Raw genomic sequence first — 19,468 nt, 5'->3', positions numbered from 1 at the left:
CCTTATAATCTGTAAACAGAGATTGACTGTGCTTGGTGCAAAAGCTGAAAGGATGAGTGATATGATTAACAGTGACACAAAAATGTACATAATCTGTCTATAGAGAAAACTAAAATACTTTTTAACTTATCTGTAAAAAATAGTTGTAAAAAAGTTCACTAAAATTACAACACTTTAGTCAAAGATAAGTGTATCTACTTTACAAAAGAAAATTTCAAATCAATACACAAAAGCTTTGACATGGAAAGATAATATAATAACAAAGTACGCAAAGAAATATGAAGTATGCAAAGAAATTTATCAGTTTAGCATTGTGTGAAAGTAATACATCCCTAATTAAGGGTGATTTTCACCTATCATAACTAAGGAAAATGTATGCATAAAACTCAATTCTGGCGGATGACTCAGTGAGTTCTCATCTACATTGTATTTTTACGTGGGTATGTAATCATCATCCCATTTTGTTACGTAGGACTTCATGAGTATACAGTTTGTACCATTTCTTTTGACACACACTTTCTAGCTTTCTGAAGTTTTACAATTTCATCACAGGTTCTCTGTACACGAACCACCAAGCTTGAGGAGCAAGCCTGTTTTGATGGGGCTTGAATAAATGTAAAACTTTTCTACTTAAAGACAGTGGACACAATTGGTAATTGTCAAAGACCAGTCTTCTCACTTGGTGTATCTCAACATGTGCATAAAATAACAACCCTATGAAAATTTCAGCTCAATCGGTCGTCAAGTTGGGAGATAACTATGAAAGAAAAAACACCCTTGTCACATGAAGTTGATGATGCTTGATTTCGAGACCTCAAATTCTAAATCTGAGGTCTCAAAATCAAATTCGTGGAAAATTACTTCTTTCTCAAAAACTACATTTCTTCAGAGGGAGCCGTTTCTCACAATATGATATACTATCAACCTCTCCCCATTACTCGTTACCAAGTAATGTTTTATGCTAATAATTATTTTGAGTAATTACCAATAGTGTCCAGTGCCTTTAAACATCTGTAAGATTCCTCTGATTGAACAATAAAGGCACTCTATATTTGTTATTGTTAGAGTCGAGTTCAATACAAAACTATTAGTTCAGTTTATTGTTAAGACCGGTGCAACATGATGTATGTTCCATCATCATAAATGATCTTGGTGTGAGTTACATTATGTTACGAAATAGCAAAGAGAACATTATCAGGCAACGCAGTTTACTATGGCAAAAGTGCAGCTAGAAAAAGCCATCAAAACAAGCTATAAACATTTTTTCACTAGAGTATTTGGACGAGCTATGGCTTGCATGAAGAGTGCCCTCTATATCTCATTCTGAGAGAAGATGTGAGGCTGCGGACCAAGAGAGGAGGTTGCACTTGTGCTTGTGCTTGTAAGCGCCATGGAAATATCTCTAACAAACTACCCCAAATCAAAGGTAATTTGGGAGTCCCTGTAAAACCTACGCTTACACAGCACCCCACCATCGTCATAACTCCCTCAGCCTATGCCAATCCCATCCGATCAGCCCAAGCGCACAAAGGAGAGACAAATCCCTCGGTTCGAGTCCTCCTTGGGGACATGGTAAATTGTCTGTTTCTGGAGTAAGGCAAGAATCTTTGATTCGAGAACCAAGGCCGAGGGATATCTGACGATGGAGGGGTGCTGAGCAATCAGGTTGTAAAAGTGGGATTACTGCACAAAATGCTTGCATAAAGTCAATGATTTGATAAAAAATTCCGATCATACATTTGAAAAGAAAGTATGAATTTCCTTCTTGATTTAGCACCATTCCATTATAGATCAAATATCTGCCATACAGCATGTTTGAAATACAGCTTGCCAGATAAGACAAACAATTGCAAAAGCATTGCAAACACTGAGCATGGACAACATTGTTCTAAAACATCTGGTTAACTTGAGGCATTACTTTGTTCTTCAGTTGGATGAAATTCTAATTGAATATTTTACAGTATGTTAATAATTGTTTAAACTAATTCAGGGTGGTTGGGTGGGTGTGTCAAAACAAACTTCTTAAAAAGATCAAATGTTTCATACAATGCTTACTTTGTCCTTTAGATACCAACCACTCATAGGATTTCGTAATTAGCTTCGCAATCACATTCATTCAAATGTTGTTGTTTTTTATTGGGGATGAATTGGTAGAACTAAACCAGGTTTGGTGAGTCAGTTTAAGAACATACATTCATAGTTAGCACAACATGAGTTAATATTAAGCCAGCATACACAACGCAGCATGCATGATGAATGAATCAAACAATGCAAGGGATGGATTTTGATATCATGTCTTACCGTCGTCATCCTCTTCTGGCATGCCTTTCAAAAATTACAAGCAGAAACAAAGACACACAATGCATGTTAGTCACAACCACATGCTCTCAAGCCGGAAGCACTACTGTATATCCCCATGGAGTCAGGGCCAAATATCATAGAGCTGCTTCACCCTTTAGAGACCATGATGGCCACAAACGGCCGCAAATTGACCTTAGTGGCCCAAACGGCCCAAGGTTTGACCTACTTCCATTCAAATAAAGAGGTCAAAGTAAAGGTCGTGTCCGAATGAAAAATTATCCAATGCATAAAAAGTAGACAAGCACAACAAGTTATGCTTACCAGAATTTGTAAAAGTAACCAGCCAAAATACCATTTCACCCTTACCATCTGTGACTGGTGTTCCGCTCATTTTTTCTCAGCAGAAAATTGTTAAGCAATATGTTATGCAGCTCTATGAAATTGGCCCTAGATGAGAATGTGGGAAGGGACTCTCCAAAGTTAGCAACATTTCTGGGGGGAAGCAAAGGTGAGTGAGACTCATTCATTTCTTATATGAAGTCCAAAAAGATACCATTACAGGCGTCCTTCTGGAACTACTGAAAATGTTGACCCTCTTCATAATAGGCTTTTACTATCTTCTTCATAATGGCCTATCACCATTCTTAGGCAGATCCATGGGACGAATAGCAGCAATTAACCCCCTTCCACATCTCCAGTCTAAAACTGTTTTGAGCAGTTTACCAGCCTATAATGCACAGTGTGGTAGTTAGTGGAGGAGCTATAGACCGTATTGAATATGACGTCACTATTCAAATCTGACCTACAACATGGCGTCTGTGAGCGTGTGCATGAGGGTGTGCGTACATGTGCCATGTAGAAATCAAACTGGGACTGCTGCGTGCTGCGTGCCTCATTGATGTACGCATTAAGACGCGCATACGGTTTGCCCTACAAGATGATGGCTTTCAACGCAAAAAAAGGGTTATTCAATACGGTCTATTGTTACTTTTTCACCATGCATATTTTGTCCCCTATCCCGGATCCACCCCGTGTATTTCTGTCTCCCAATGGATTTTGATCATTTTTGTTGTGAAATAAAAAAATTCTTCATGACTTTTTCTTATGAAAACTAAGATGATCCCTGTTATACAGGGTTTCTCGGAGAACACATAAACACTGTTAGTGCTACAGGAAAATCCATATATGAAAAAGACACACTTATAAGTGTCTTTCTTAACAATCTCATTACTAGTGACATGAGATGGGAAACATGGCAGAACATTAAAGACAACAATATACTCTTTCCAATGGTATAACGTTTGATGAGTATGTTCATTTGCAAGGCAGTAAATAATTATTGTTTATTGTAATGCAGTAGTGAGTGCTGGATGGGCCTAGGCATGTACTGCTACCAGTCAGAGATGCAATCTAGCTCAGGAAAAAATTCCCATTGAATCCCATTGGAGTCCCATTATTATTTTGAATGGGATTCAATGAGATCCCATTGTTTTAATGGGATTCAATGGGATTCAATGGGATCTTCCATGGATCCCATTGGATCCCATTGAATATGTCCCAAATTCCACACCAATTCCATTGAATCCCATTAATCCCATTCAAATTTTCAATGGGATCCCATTTAATCCCATTGATTATTTTCAATGGAATTTTTGAGTATATGCTTTAACAACTCCAAATGACCCCAAAAAATGCTGTTCTAGTAAATGAGATTGCCAAATCATGTGGTGAAGGATCGTGAAATTCTACTACTCAAATATGGCCAGATGAAGGAAACAATTTGGAAGCAACAAGACTACTAACCTAGTGCTGAGATGCAGTTTCCCAGAGTGACAAGTGACTTATTAATGTTGGCTCCTTCTTGTAGTCTACCCTTGCTGTAGTTCAGATTGGCTCGCTCACTGGGTGGAGGAAAGAAAATGTATGGAAATATTTTGACAAATTCACAACTATTTTTAGAAAAATGCTTGAAATATTGAAGTATTTTGATACCCTTTTAGACTCATCAATCATATTAAAGTATTACTTTGAGAACTTGTTTTTTAATGACGTTATGATTCATAACAGTGACAAAACCCACACTTTAACCCTGTGTCACTCAAACAAATTGATTAAAATAAGATGTCCCGCTCAAGTATAGTTTCTTTCATTCAACAAAAAAAACATTAGTTTAAAATTTACCCAGTCAGTCTCCCATGTGGTGTATTGCTTGATAAAAGACATTGAGTAATAGATGACAATGAACTTTCATACCTTCCAGCTAAGTCCACCAGGTTAATTTTGCTAACGATCTCACTTGGCAAGTTGTTCACCATCTTGGCCTGCAAATAGAATGTGTACAGATACGGAGAATGGAGGGTTTGCTTTGATTAAGTTTATCCTATTGGTAAGTCATTGCAGCACACCCATGCGTATCGTCTGCAGGCCCAAAGGTTTCGCTACTTCCAGCTTTACTTCCAATCTGGCATACGTTTGCGTGTAATTTGAACAAAAATCACTCATTTCAATGTTCAAAAGCAGTTCTTATGAATGAACCTTTTCAATATGTAGACTTGAAGATAGTATACAAAAGCCAAGTCTAATTGTTAACTTTCTTTTCATAAACCATCAAAAGAAAAACTTTGTCAATAACATCAATAACAGGATAGCCTTTACATTGCAGTCATAAATGTAGTGACGGATAAACAGTCAGTTTCAGATATGGGAAGGGGAAACCCTAATATCTAAAACTCCCTGCTTAAGAACGAGTCACACTGCAGCGATAACGAAAAACGATAACAATCACGACACAAAGAGCTATTCTATTTTTAAATGGCTTCACGCAGAATATGCCCAAGCTTATTCAGGGCATGTATTGTTAACATTCTCGTTTTCATTCTCGTTATCGAGGCCTGTGTGACCGGGCCTTAACTCATCAAGTCCTCTCTTCAGAGCCAGACTAATTCCGTGTTATAATAGTCACCTTTGAAGATTCCTTGCTTTTTGTTCCTTGAAGGAATAACAACAGTAAAAGTGTGTGTGCCTATAAGGCAATGTCTGAATTAGACCGAAATTCAATCCACATGCCATGCTGTCTAAGCTGGGATTCAGACTAGGATCTGAGGAGTAAAAGGCAAAGCAAGATACCACTATGCCAACATGATCCCCTCTAGTTATTGGCCATTTGATTCTATGCTTATAAAGGACATAGACTTCGACATGGTTGGCACAAATGAAGACAGAGCCATGAATTAAATCATATTTTATGTATAGACTGTCCTCTATTGACTCCCTTAATTTCATTAGTACTGGAATTCCCCGCCAGTTTAGGGGACACATGCTAGGAGATATATCATTACAGCATGTAGCATTAATGTAGTAAAGTGTGTGTGACACCAAGGTATTTGGCTGTTGGGCTAGTTTGAAGAGACATCCAATAAGCCAAGAGAAGTCAAGTTTCAAACTTAATGACCATCCTTGTATGTGAAGCCTGGGCCAAGTTCACGCAAGGACTATCGTTGACCATAGTTTGACTAAGTTTGCCTGAACTCTGTCTAGTCAACAATGGACTACGCTAATCGACTATTTGGAACCAACCAACCAGGCATGGTCCCATTGCTGGTTCCCAAATAGCCGTTTTCATGCAACAGTGCAGAGTGGACCAGTTGTGTTAAGTTGTGTTAACGTGCGTTAAGTTGTCGATCGCCATGGGAAGACATGACAAGAGTCGTTCCAATTCAACTTCTGTGCGCATGCCCTCTATAAGTCACTTAACAACCACTCGTTAACCATCCTTGCGCAAACTTGACCCTGACTATGGTCCTTGTCTGGAACCCTGACTATTGTCCTTGTATAAGAACCCCAACTACTGACCTTGTATGTTAACCCTGACTGCATCCAGGTGGATATACACACCATATAAGTTTTGTATTGTATAATTGATATTACCAAAGCAACCATCCATTTCATCATATACTTCCTAACACGTAGAACGGTCCAGATGTTACCTACATACATATTGATTCCACTGAACCGATCGGACATTCAATATCTGAATTCTGTTCAGCAGGTTATACGTAGGTCAGAAGAATAATGACAAGTCTTGGTCATCATCTTCATAAAGTGATGGTACACTTTTGATTTTTGACATAGTGCGTTAATTTAAAAACATCAAGTACAGTATTGGTACCCGTACAAACACTATACCAAAGTCAGCTTAGGGAAGGGTTTTGGTAGTTACTCCGTGAATTAGATCATAAAAACTAACTTGGAGCACTGGAGAGCTGTTAATATAATACAGCATTGGTAGAATTAAGAAACGCCTCTTTGAAGTAATGTATAGTTTTAGCGACAGAGGTTTTTTCCCCCAAAGTTTTGAATGTATGGCCTGAAAGGACAACAAGGGTGCAACAATGCAACAAGGGTGTTTTACATGTATATTTCATTATTTTCTTACAACTTCGATGACCAATTGAGCCAACATTTGGAAGTCAACAACGTCAATGTCGCAATTGAGTAAAACTTTAACACTAGGTGACTTTTCTTGGACTCTCAAGTCTGTCTATAAAAGAAAATTTTGAGAGACTAAAAATTATTAATGAGGCCAACACCCTGTTTTCTCTGCATTTAGTGGGATGCACGTATCGTCACAAGCTTTTACAAGATACTGAGCCCCACAAAATAACAATCATGGTAGCTGGGTCTGTTTGGGATCTATAAATACACATCATTTTGAATGATTTAATTAAATACTGCTTAGTACCTGTACAAAGTTGAGAGTGAATATCGCGTGTGACCGACTGCTAGCTTCATGCATATGGGTCTCAGCAGTAGTGCGGTTCCGGTTGCCCTGCGCTACCAGCATCATGACAGAGTTGAAGTCGGACACCATATGTTTTGTGAGATCTGTGACAAATGAAAAAGGAAGTCATCTTTTAATTTTTGGAATGAAAAAATTCAACCATCTGGATTATGAAAACAAACATGAATTTCTTTATTTAATCCACACTTCTTTGTCTTGATTTAGTTTGGCCTGCCGGAATTTTGTTTAACTCTCCCCCCAAAAAAGACAATTTAACTAAACATGCTTTTATAACAAGCTGTTTTATCGTAAACTTTTTTTCCCATGATCCCATGAAATGTTCACAGAAAAGTGTGTATGTTTTTTGTTTTTTTATAACTTGGGTTTGACCAAAGAAAATTAACTATAGCGGGATTTGAACCAACAACCTCTGGTTTAACGTGACAGCGCTCCACCAACTGAGTTATCTACATGTAGCCCTATGTTGGCAGTCTCCCTTTTTTGTCAATTTCTCTGCTTGGAATGCCAGTCAAAAGCCATAACAGTAACGATGGATAGCTTAGTTGGTAGAGCACTGGATCGTTAAACTGGAGGACTTAGTTCAAGTCCCACTCTACAAAATTGTTCTTTGTTCAAACCCTTTTAGACTTTGTTTTTTTACCCATTAGTTTGTTTTTTTACTTGATATGTTTTTTGAAAAGTGGAGCTCTTTGTACATATCCAAACTCTAAAACTGTACCTGTACGAGTTACTGCTATTATAATAAATTCCAAGTTTTAAAATCAACATTGATATCATTGAACAATCAGTCAATTGGAAAATTATCACCTTCTGTCAAAGATCTGTGACACCTGCATTCTAAAATATATTAATTTCTTGTTCATGCATAAATAAACAACTGTTTCTGTTTCAATCATTAATCTAAACAAATTGTACAGGTGATGGTGAACAGAGCTCAGAGATGTGATGCCTTGTGATACTTTGTTTGTAATGATAATAAACAAATCATAAATTAAAACTTGCTAACATTATTTTCTTTGAAATAATTGCACATCTTTGTTTGTAAAGACCAATCAATCAAATTGTTTTTGACAAATTGGTTCCAATTTCATTCCAGCTCCATCATTTTTCCTTTTTTTTAGGAGGTACAACATATTTTTATTTCCCCCAAATATGACATGTCCATTGATACATGGAAGATACTACCAATTAGAGATAGCAACACCGGGCCATTATAAATTTAAAGCCATTATACACTTTCGGAACAGGACAAAAATAAAAGTTCACAGATTTACAAATAACTTACAGGGTTTACAGAAGGTAATGGTGAAAAACTTCTCTTTAAGTATTATTCCATGAAATGCTTTACTTTTTGAGAAAACAATTATCAATTCTCGATAGCGAGAATTACGGATTTATTTTAAACACATGTCATGACACGGCGAAACGTGAGGAAACAAGGGTGGGTTTTCCCGTTATTTTCTCCCGCCTCCGATTACCGATTGAGCCTAAATTTTCACAGGTTTGTTATTTTATATATAAGTTGTGATACACGAAGTGTGGGCCTTTGAACAATACTGTTTACCGAAAGTGTCCAATGGCTTGAAATAAAGTTAAATTATTATTACATATTTCGCAGTTTGAACAAAGTAAAGACCAATCAATCAAATGTTTCTGACACAAGAGCACCCAAAACTATCTGACAAATTGATTTCCAAGGGACATTCATTCCAGTTCCATCCTTTTCAGATAGAGTTCAAATTACGATCAGTTATATTCTGCTAGATCATGCAGAGATGGTTGTCATTACCATCAGAAACAATACAGCATCAATTCATCATCTATCCCACACCACGCTTGAGCACCCAACCATTCTGTTTACGCCACACCAAGTTTTTTTGTCAAAAGCCTTGATAAGTTATCTTGATGGAAACTAGACTGAGCCCCGAAAGGGAAGATCCAGGGCAACTGGCTCATGACTATAACATCTGGGTTTTTTCTTGCAGGGTGGACGAATGGTTGTTATTATTATTATTATGATTGCCAAAAGTTCAGACATGTGTTTAAATTCCTCCTCATTTCACGCATCTATTATTAGCAATTAGAAATTAACAGATTAGAGCTGATGGCTTGCTTGCTTCAAATTGACAATAACAACTGAGACTTTCCACAGACAGAATTTTCTCAAATCACTCAAAAGCTGAAGAATGTCTATATTTTGGATTGGAATAACTCACTCTGGTTACCAATAAAAAATTATGAGTTAAATTTTGGCCGGAAGGCACAAAGATTTGCGAGCAAATCCAAGAAATTTTGTGCCTTTGCAGCACGAAATGTAGTTGTATTGGTACATTATCTTTTTTTCTTTTCTTTTTGAACCGAGTGGCACTCTCATATTCCACAACCATTTCATTCCCTGAGATGCCCTAAGAGGGAGTAGAGGGGGGGGGGGCAGTTGGAATGGTAAGAGATACAATTGCTTGAATCTGCTCCGACATGCTATTTGAATGAGCAATGTATAAGCCAAAATGTTTAACTGTTAAGTAGTGAGTGATAAACCGCAAGGGATATTAGTTGGTGATCGAAGACAAAAGTTGCATCTCCTTATAAAGGGGGACTGTAATCGTAATCATAGCAGGCCTACGGCTGTACATTGAGTTATGAACTCAGTTACTGCACACACGCCGCACACTGGTCATATCAGTGGCCATATCTATGGCCAGTGTGTGTGGACGTGCAGTCTCTAGATTAGAGATGTATGGCTAAAGACCTAATTTTATCAACATGACAGCCCCCCTTTAAGGTGATCCCCTTACCATGCTGTTTCTCAGAGTACTTTTGACAAAATAGGGAGACCACCAACATATGGCTACTTATCTCAACTGCATGGTAGAGCGTGGCACGTTTATCTGGAGGTCTCAATCAGTAAATTTGTCTTTTTTTTAACCCACAATTGCTAAATGTCAAACAAACCATTAATAAGACACTGATATGACTTGTCATGAATGCTTCATACTAACCTTGTACATAAGGACCATCTTTTGGATGTTCTCTAACCTTCAATGTGTACTTGGTGGTATTGGATAAGGCAAGAAGGTCTCGCACTCTCTCATTGTAGATTTCTAAGTAGCTGTGGCAGAAAAAGGTTGAAGAAACATGATGGATTAATTCATCTTGTACAAATATGGTGACATTTTTTTTTAGCTGTTTTCTCAGCATTTTTTAGACACTATATTCAGTGAACCTTTTCTTATGTTGTTTTAATCTAACTTTCACATATGAGCCTACCTTTAATAGTTAGTGCTTGCAGGTTCATGGGCCAGGACAATGACCCCAATCTGTCTGTATCCTCCAAGTAAAGATCAAACTTCCATCCCCCATATCAAGATACCATCTTACAAGACACAAGAAGAACCAATATAAATGTACACTACCTGACTTCAATCTTGAAGGTAACACCGTGTTCTAGGTCATCCACCCTGCTGCACATTCCCTCACAGATCCTGGGTATCAGTCCTATATCCACCTGTGGTTGTCAATACCATATGAAACATTGTATTTAATTAATGCACATTAAAACATGTGTTCCATATTGTTGTCATAGTACGCAATAGTGCCCTTAACAATTGCAGTTGTATACCCCCATCAAGTACTTGGAAGTTTAATTGTAGACTGCAGATATTGCATTCAAGTGGGGGAGTTCATCCCAGGGGCCATGTGTTTTTAAAGGGCACCATCATCATGATTTGTTAACAGTGAAAGCCTGGGCACTGAACAACTATGAGGTGGGGGGGGGGCATTTTTCCTGATTCCCACTCCCCTGTGCCAACCCCCACCAAGGAAAAAATTACACTGCATCTTTTATCCCTTGACCTCATCTTAGCTTTTGCCATTTGACCTTTCACTGTCCACCAGGGGTAATGGAAAAACCCCTCTCTAGCAGTTATTCCCCAAGAATTAGCAATGCCCAGGATTTAACCACTAACCCCTTCTGAATTCCTGGGGTAGCTTTTCCCCAGGGTGTGCCCATTTGCTGGGTAAGATCAGGGGTAAAGCGATCTACTGGCCATTATTCCCGTGGAATAGAGTAGTGTGAACAGGGCTCATTTATTCAATGTCATTGGGGAAGGGGAGGGGGAACGCACCTGCTCATACCTGTTAGAATGAAATGTATTTGCGGAATAAAGGAACACTGGTCAGTGCTAAGCTATGTTTTCTCATTATCACAATTCAAATATCAAACGAGGTTTCAATGTTTGTAAGCTGTACGGGAGCTGCCTTTATATTGACAGTGAAAGGATCTTCCGTCACTGTACGTACCTCATCGCCCATCATTGTGTAGGTCTTCCCAGACCCTGTCTGTCCATAAGCAAACAGGCAGGCATTGTATCCACCAAAAGACGCATTCAGAACTTCTGTTCCTAGCTCTTGATATATCTGTATAATAGAATAAAGAGAAAACAAATACAAAATTACATATGTACCAAAGAAAAAAAATAATTATAACACCATGTTCATGATTTACCCACCCCTTTTTCTCCAAACAGGGCCCTTGAATTAAATAAAGTTGCTAAAGCACAAAAAGTTGCAACAAAATTAGGCTCACCATTTATAACAAGTTTACCAGCCGAACTATGTTACGTGTACAATTTATGACTGAATCCTGCTCATTTCTACCATGGAGGTAGAATGTTTCTGCTAAGCAGAAAATTGTGAAGCAAAATATTCTGCTCAATGAAATTGGACCCAGGGTTAGGCCAGAACAGTTGGACAGAAGTTTGACAGAATTCTTACTGATCCTCAGGCTTTTTTACTGACATTTGGCCAGCGGAACAAAATGATGTAATTGATAGGCCTTCAGTACATTTACAATAGCATGACATGGGCAGTCTCCATAGCACAAACACAAAGTCAATACAGTGCCATCTTTCCCTACACAATCCATCTCTTAATGACAAAACCAAACACACACTTTCCTTTACCATGTTCCCCTCAAAAGAAACAGGGATTTCTTATAACCTGCTTGTACCCTACATGTGGTATGTCAACATGGAATGGTGGCAGGGTGCATTCAGAGAATGCTTGATCAATATTACCCTGGGGGTATGGTGGAGGAATGAGGGTGTCAAACATAATCAATATACTGGGATTTTAGAGGATTTCACAAGATGCTGCTGGCATAATATTTACAGTTATCTCTACAATGTGTTTACTGTTTGAATAAATGCTTACTGTTTATGTACAATGTAAATGCGTTGTATCAAAATATTTTAGCTGGATCTCCTGCGAGAATGTATAAATTACAGTCAAATGCAATGTGAATGATTACCAATTACATCAGCCCTCAGTTTTTTACAAACACAGGCAAGAAAGAACACTGGAAATGTCTTAATTCAATCTGTTTTTAAGAAGAATGTTAAACATTGCCTACTGAGGGCAATATATAGTTATAAGACCCTCCAACACATTTATTAGAAGCAGGAAAAAATGATTTTACTTTTGCATTCGGATGGCAAGCCAAGGCTCAAAAAGCATTGCTGTGCCTGCTAATACTACACATCACTACTTATTTAACAAAAGTACAAAACAGTGGGATAATTTCTTTGCATAACAGTCATCCCCCAGCATCGTCCCGGCATTGCTTGCCAGTAAATAAATTAGGTTGACTTGGCCCCCTGAAAGAGTTGTATCAACAATTGTATACAGTTGTCATGACAACTGTTAAGGTTACTGATGGGGGTGACAGTGAAATGCAAGACCCCTGCTGAACAAAAGTCAACTCCTGCATTGAAAAGGAGCTTTGTGTAATAAATATCAATCCAGTTATATGGGCTCCATTTGATTTATTATGAGGATTAAGAATCCAGTGAAAGCAGTTGACAAAACGGTTGATCTCGATCCTACTTCATTTCAAAACCATGGCTTGGGCTCTGGCTCAGGAACCATTTGCCAGGTCAAAGTTCCATACCGAAAAGAAACACTTTCAAAACTACTGAAGGGGCCGAAGCTGGAGCCAAACCCAAAGGTTTCAAAAAAGGCCTATGAGCAGTGAAAACATGGCACAACAATGGGAGACTTTCTGGGACGATAGAGGGCAGCAGACTTACCGGGTAAATCCATTGTTCTCACAATTATGCGCATGTTCAGAACTACGTAAACAATGGAAATTTACCCGGTATGTCTGCTGCCACCTAGCGTTGGAAAGTCTCCTATTGATGGCACAAAATTCCCAAGAATTGTAGGTCATGGTAGCACCCCTCATGTTACTAGGCAGGGCTATTTAATGTAGCCTATAAATTCACTCATTTGTTCAATTAAAACAACAATTTTGAGGGCAAGATGGGAGAAGGGGGCAAGCAAGATGGGGGAGAGGAGCAAGGGGGGCAAGGGTTCCAAGTAGGTGGATCCCACCCACCTGCCCCCTTGATGCCACGGTTTATGCAGCAGCGGAACCTCACCATGCACTGAGTAAATTAAGGTGCATTGATTTTGTCTTCACATCAAAGTTTACAGTGCTTGTATTTTAGTTGACAGCTTCTAGTTATTGGTTACTTATTCCATTGGTAAATCTTATGAGGTGGTGATATCAACTATTGACCCCTTGCACGCGCGTCACACGCGGCGACTGATGCCACGCTCACCATGTTGGTGGTCAATAGGTCTATGTATTAACGCCGCGTCGCCTAAAATGCGCACTACTCTGAATAACACACATTGTCATTGACCACCAAAATGGCGCATCCAAGATTCATTTGATGATGACGTCAGGTGAATTGGGTCAATATATAAAAAAGGCGGTGGCTACAGACAGTAGTAAATAAATGGGCAGTAGTAATGTGGATCCAAACAATTGATGGGTTTTTTTATGATCAACTAGCAAATTGAATATATAGGGGGTAAAGCTATCATCTGCTTAGTAAAAGCATGGTAAAGCTATAAAGTTTTCACAAGGATTTAACATAAAAACAACTGTATGAAGGTTGGCCTTGATAAGTCTACACCTGTAGGCTCTACCCAGTCAAGGTGGAAAAATAATGCAGTAAATGTAGGCCTTTATAACAGCAAGATAAAAATCAATGGACTGTTCTTGGAACCCTGGCAGTAATGTGTAAATGTGGCTGGGTGTTACCCTTCCTACCAATAACACATTTCAGTTCTAAAAAGGTTTTGATATCTTTTGTAGATCTTTTTTTCTTTCTTTTTTCCCATGACATGAATCCCTACTCACTGTGAATGAAGATGTGCTTTAATTTACCTGTAGAAATTTCATCTTCATTAGTCATCAAGTTTTGAGGAAAAAAAATCAGGAGAGTAGTTTCAACTCGTTGTTAGCCAACATGCTAAAAGAAATTGTCTCCTGCTACAAAGATTACGTTTGTGACATTGTTTTACTCATTTGTAGAAAACTACAACAACTCAGCATTTAAGTAAAGCTTTCTATCATCATTATCTCCAAACCAAAGTTTAATGTAAATCGGTGGACGTTGTGTTTTTTATGGTACAAAAGTACCCAAACCAAGCATATAGAGCAATAAATATCAACAAATCAATATATGCACCCACAAGTTGCTGTTCCAACAAGCAGACAATAAGAGAAACCGATACACTGTTAGGTGTGATATACTGTACATTTGTAATGTGTACTGTACATGTAGTACCTGCTTGGCAGTTTTAATAGATCAATACCCCAAGGCCAACAAGGAGGAACCTATGTCCCCTACAGGCAAAGCTCATCAGCCTAGGACTTATCACATAATAATCACTCCCAGTTGGCCCAAATATCCTCAAGAGTCTCACCATGGTCTCGTATGGTCTCACCATACAAACCAGGAAGACCTTTTGATGTTATAGCTGTAGGGGTTTACACTGTATGTGATGAAAAGGCACAAAAAGCCTGAAAATTGTATCAAGTTGGGCAAATGGGAGTCTCACAAGGTTTGAGTACAGGCCCTTCAGGGTCTTTAAAGTGTCTGTATAGTTCTATCACAAAATAATCATGGAGGAAGCCACTCAACATCCAATTAGGACTATAGACCAATGATGTACAATTACAAGTGTATGCCCTACATTAGCTTTAAATATACATTTTTAAACATATATTTGTTGACATGGTGTTCTAGGGTCCTTTTCAGAAGAACAACATTTCTATAAGGGAAATGGGAAATATTTATCTACATGTAGATGTTGCTTTTAAAACACTTTTTGTAACCGTAGTGGGACATCTCACAGCTTAGGGGCCATTCAGAACAATCAACATAAAAACAATTGACCTTTTTTTATATATTTGTCTTGACACACACCCACACCAAACTATGATTTTTTAATTTTAACAGACTATTAAAGGATTGCAAAATAGGCATTGATGCAGAATGCTTGACACATCTTTCCCACTTTCTATGATGATTTCATCAGTTAGCCTCAAAAGTTCTAGCCCATTCATGTTTCTAGTTCATTGACAAGTGAATGAACTCAAGTAAAACTTATGTGACATCACGGAAGCCTAATGTAATTCTACCTCCATGGTGACACCATGGAGGTAGGCATTGACAAGTTGACTCTTGGGTGCACTGTAAATAGCTCACACTGTTAAATTGTAAGACATGTGTACAGTGCAGGCTGCAGGTATAACTTCATTCAGTTACTTTTTACTGTACAGTGGGTGGCTTGCTGCCTCATTGCCCATAATAAGCACTGATCAATTGGGCATGAAGAGGTACAGTCAAAACTTTGTAATATTAACCATGCCATTGCTACTCTTCAACTCATTGTGTAAACATCAGGGCCCAACTTCATAAAGCGTGTACAAAGGGCAAAAACTTGCTCAGCACAGAAACAATCTTGCTTAGCTGGAACAGTTTAGCGACCAAAATTCCATAAAGTTTTCATTGTTTCAACTAGATTCCAACAAACTTTTGATTAGCAAAGAAAATGGCTGAGCAGCGTTTTCTGCTTTAGCAGCTTCATGAAGTTGGCCCCAAGTGTCCCCAAGTGGACCCATGTTTTTCTGTTTGGACCTCCATACAATTCCCCCAAACTATAGGGTTTAATTTGCTCACTAATGCTGAAAATATCGGCCATCAGTCGTAATTTGAAAAAAATCTTGGTTCTCCAACATCCAAGTCGGAGATTGTAGTGTTTACATGGAAAAAGATTAAAAGCAAGCCCGTTAAAGCATTGCGCCCTCTAATGTGGCTTAAACATGTAGTCTCTATGCCAATGGACAGACTTGAAACAGAGTCTATTCTTCCTCCATGACAACACCAAGAGCTAATGCCTGACAAGGCAAATAGAGCCTACAATACAAGAATCCATGTGTGTTAAGTAGGCTGACCCTGGTTCAGCTACTTGATACAAGTTCAATGTTCAATTAGTTGTTTCGCTGACAGCACATCATCCTCCAGTATTGGTTCAACACAAAACAAAAAACAGTCCAGTATCTCAACTTTTAAAAACTTCTTCACCTGCCTACGCAGAATGCACCTGTGATGTGTTTAAGTTGTGTTTCTGCCCAGTCCAGCCTCTTCAGTAGACTGGTTAATCAATTACCAGTGGACAATTTGATGGGTGCCACTCTGGACAAGCAAACATTTTCAAATTTTAGTGAACAACGGTTTTAAATTTTAGAACATGAAGTTGCTGTACAGCGTTCCGTAATAAGGTGTCACTTTCAACTTTCATAAACTGATCTCCCCCAAGATATTTAGATGCTCCATGTAAAAGATGTATTTGAAACTGTACACCACTTTTTACCTCCATACCCATGCATCAGTGATGTGTTTGCAGAGTGTCCAATCACTTCAACTGACAGCTAAATAATTTACCAGTGCAGAACTGGTTGGAAAGGCATATTACTGATGGCGCCAAGCAGAATTTTGAACACTCGTTGCAAATTAACAGTGATAGTCACTACCCCCTCCACTATTCTGCAAGGAAAGGTAGCAAAACAAGCAATGCAGTTTTTGTTTTTATAAAGGAGAATATATTTGGGATTTGGGAAATATAAACTGTGCAATGAACGTATTTGTAGATTAATACAATTAGCCTCGTACTTAGAATCGTTATAAGCGTTTATTGTGTGACACTAGCAGCTAGCGCAGAAATTCAGGACAGATACTGACGCTGATAATGATCAGAGTATGTTATGTTGTTTCACAAGATCAGGGCTGCGGTCGTTTGGGTTTTCCTCAAACTTGAGTCTTTAAGATCTTTTGCAGGACCTCAATAGGACTATAAGACATGAAGAAAATGCATCTCATTCCTACATGTACAGATGGAATGGGTTTGGCTGCATCATCCGACAGATGTGATTGCTTCAGCAGACCCTTGAGAAATATCCTCTCTGGTTTTAAATTAGTTGCGATAACGTAACCTTCCTCCCGACGGCGAGGAGGGTTATGTTATCGCAACTAGTTTAAATACTCTAACTGTCTGTTGTAAACATTCAACAAATTCTTGAATCACAAAAGTTTCAAAAACATGTAGATTACAATTTCGAAGATATCAAAACAATGATATCAAGTAGATTTGTCATTCTGTTAGCTGGGTATGGAGCAAGGAAAATATTATTTGGTAAAAATGTATCACATGTATATTGGAAGGAATATGTAATATATGTAAGGAATATAATTATTTCGAAGGAATATTTATTACTTGTAAGGAACGTATCATTTTGTACTTGTTTTGATTACGCCCAGAAATACATACATATCAGTCAGAACATTGTTGAAACCCGAAAAAAAGAAACCAGGCTTTTTTTTAAATTACATTCCCATTTAATTTGCTCGGACGGAAGTGCCTAACAATACCAATTAATATGTATGCATGGTTTGTTTTTTCACTAAAGCTGAAACCATTGGTGTACTGCCTACTTAGTAATTTTAATGACATTTCAGCCCAACAGTTTTATTTACACATTCCATAAAAACTAAGAACTGGGATAAGTGTATAAACAGTGCTCATCCCAAAACCATTGTTGTACCAGTCCTTCATAATATTGTCTTAAAAAAATTGATAATTGGAATAAAGTTTCCTCTTGAAATGAAATTTAGTTTTCTCTACAATAAACACAATGTTGGACTCCTCCTGACTTCCTTTAACCTCTAACCGTCTTGGATCAGTTTTCCCTACAAGGGCTGACAGAAAATGTCATCCTGGACTTGGTCTAATGGCATGAAGGAAGACAATATTTGATTCTCAACAACAAGAGAGAGTGATTTCCATATATTGGTACTGTCAAACAGCAAGCCTGGATTTCATTTAGACAGTTAGAAACTGGAAACCAAATAACTGACATAAGACACATGCCTAATAACATTCATCAGTTAGCCCTCTATTTCAATTGATCATCAGAAGAAGGAACACAATAAAGAAAACAGGATGACAGACTTTGACTGTCCTAGTTTCAGAGACCTTTCTTGAATTGTTTTCATCTGGATCAATGTTGTTTAAACCACCTATTACCAACTGTTCCAGTCCTGAATATAACTCTTTCATCGTTCATTGTTGGTGCTTTACAAAAGGCTTTTGCTACCCAGTAGAAACCTAGGAGGTAAATCAATGTGAGCGCTTTCATAGGCTGCTGATTACCCCAGCAAATCAATAAACCTTAAAGTTGGGGTCCTGGGCTCCAGTGGGTGGTAGGGTGAAGTATGAACTACATCTTGTAAGGTTATGGACCTCTGTGAAATGACAACAGAGAGTTGACTCAACTAACAGGCTGGCATCCATTATTCAGTGAAAATGTGAGCCCTTCTGTCAAGCTCTGCTGGAGAAATACTGTCTCATGTGCATAACACTTCATAGTTCAAGGTTTCCAACATATTGGACTAGTGAGAATATTACAAGAAAAACAGAATTAGATACAAAGCAAACTGCTTACCACCAAAATTACTTTTAGTGTAAATGCAAAAGTTGTTAATGGCCTAAAATTTCAAGCCTTCTCAGAGTCTCACCCCACAGACTAAACTGGACTTTTTAAAATTTTACTCCTCTTTACAGCTATGTACAAAAAGATCAGTAATTAAGAATTGTCTGACCATAGTGTGATTTTGAAGTAAACAAATCATCACCTGATTGTTACTCTCAGTGCTGTAGAGGTATTTGTTAAAAATTGTTTCACACAAGAATTGCGCCAAATTTAAATTAATCTTTTACCATTGCAATATTACCCGGTACATGAACCCTCTATTTGCTTTAGGTGTGTCTTTCCACAACTAATATTTGCTTTGAAAGCCTCTCACTAGACATGGGAAAATGTTCCATGATGATACACTTGGCTCAACGTAGCGCATACAGTTACATGATGAGGCCATAGCAGTAGTGAGAAACCACAGTATAAACACCAGCTGTTGAAACTTAAGTGAAACCAAAGAGTATACAATGCCGAAA

General features: G+C 38.1%; 1 protein-coding gene across 1 annotated transcript in view; it reads right to left on the bottom strand.

Moving 5' to 3' along the window:
* LOC117306956 (microtubule-associated protein futsch-like) overlaps positions 1 to 19,468 on the bottom strand; it is an 80,476-nt gene that overhangs the window by 48,388 nt on the left and 12,620 nt on the right. The window contains exons 4-10 of the mRNA XM_033791559.1: positions 11,402 to 11,518; positions 10,516 to 10,607; positions 10,102 to 10,211; positions 7,043 to 7,185; positions 4,555 to 4,622; positions 4,105 to 4,202; positions 2,302 to 2,325 (exon numbers count right to left, since the gene is read on the bottom strand). Coding sequence (XP_033647450.1) covers positions 2,302 to 2,325; positions 4,105 to 4,202; positions 4,555 to 4,622; positions 7,043 to 7,185; positions 10,102 to 10,211; positions 10,516 to 10,607; positions 11,402 to 11,518 — 652 coding nt within the window. The remainder of the gene's footprint in view (positions 1 to 2,301; positions 2,326 to 4,104; positions 4,203 to 4,554; positions 4,623 to 7,042; positions 7,186 to 10,101; positions 10,212 to 10,515; positions 10,608 to 11,401; positions 11,519 to 19,468) is intronic.

This window comes from Asterias rubens, chromosome 1 (genome assembly GCF_902459465.1).
Source record: "Asterias rubens chromosome 1, eAstRub1.3, whole genome shotgun sequence".
In the NCBI taxonomy this organism is placed as follows: domain Eukaryota; kingdom Metazoa; phylum Echinodermata; class Asteroidea; order Forcipulatida; family Asteriidae; genus Asterias; species Asterias rubens.
The sequence above is the reverse complement of the archived record's forward strand: the minus strand, read 5'-3'. Positions and strand labels throughout refer to the sequence as shown.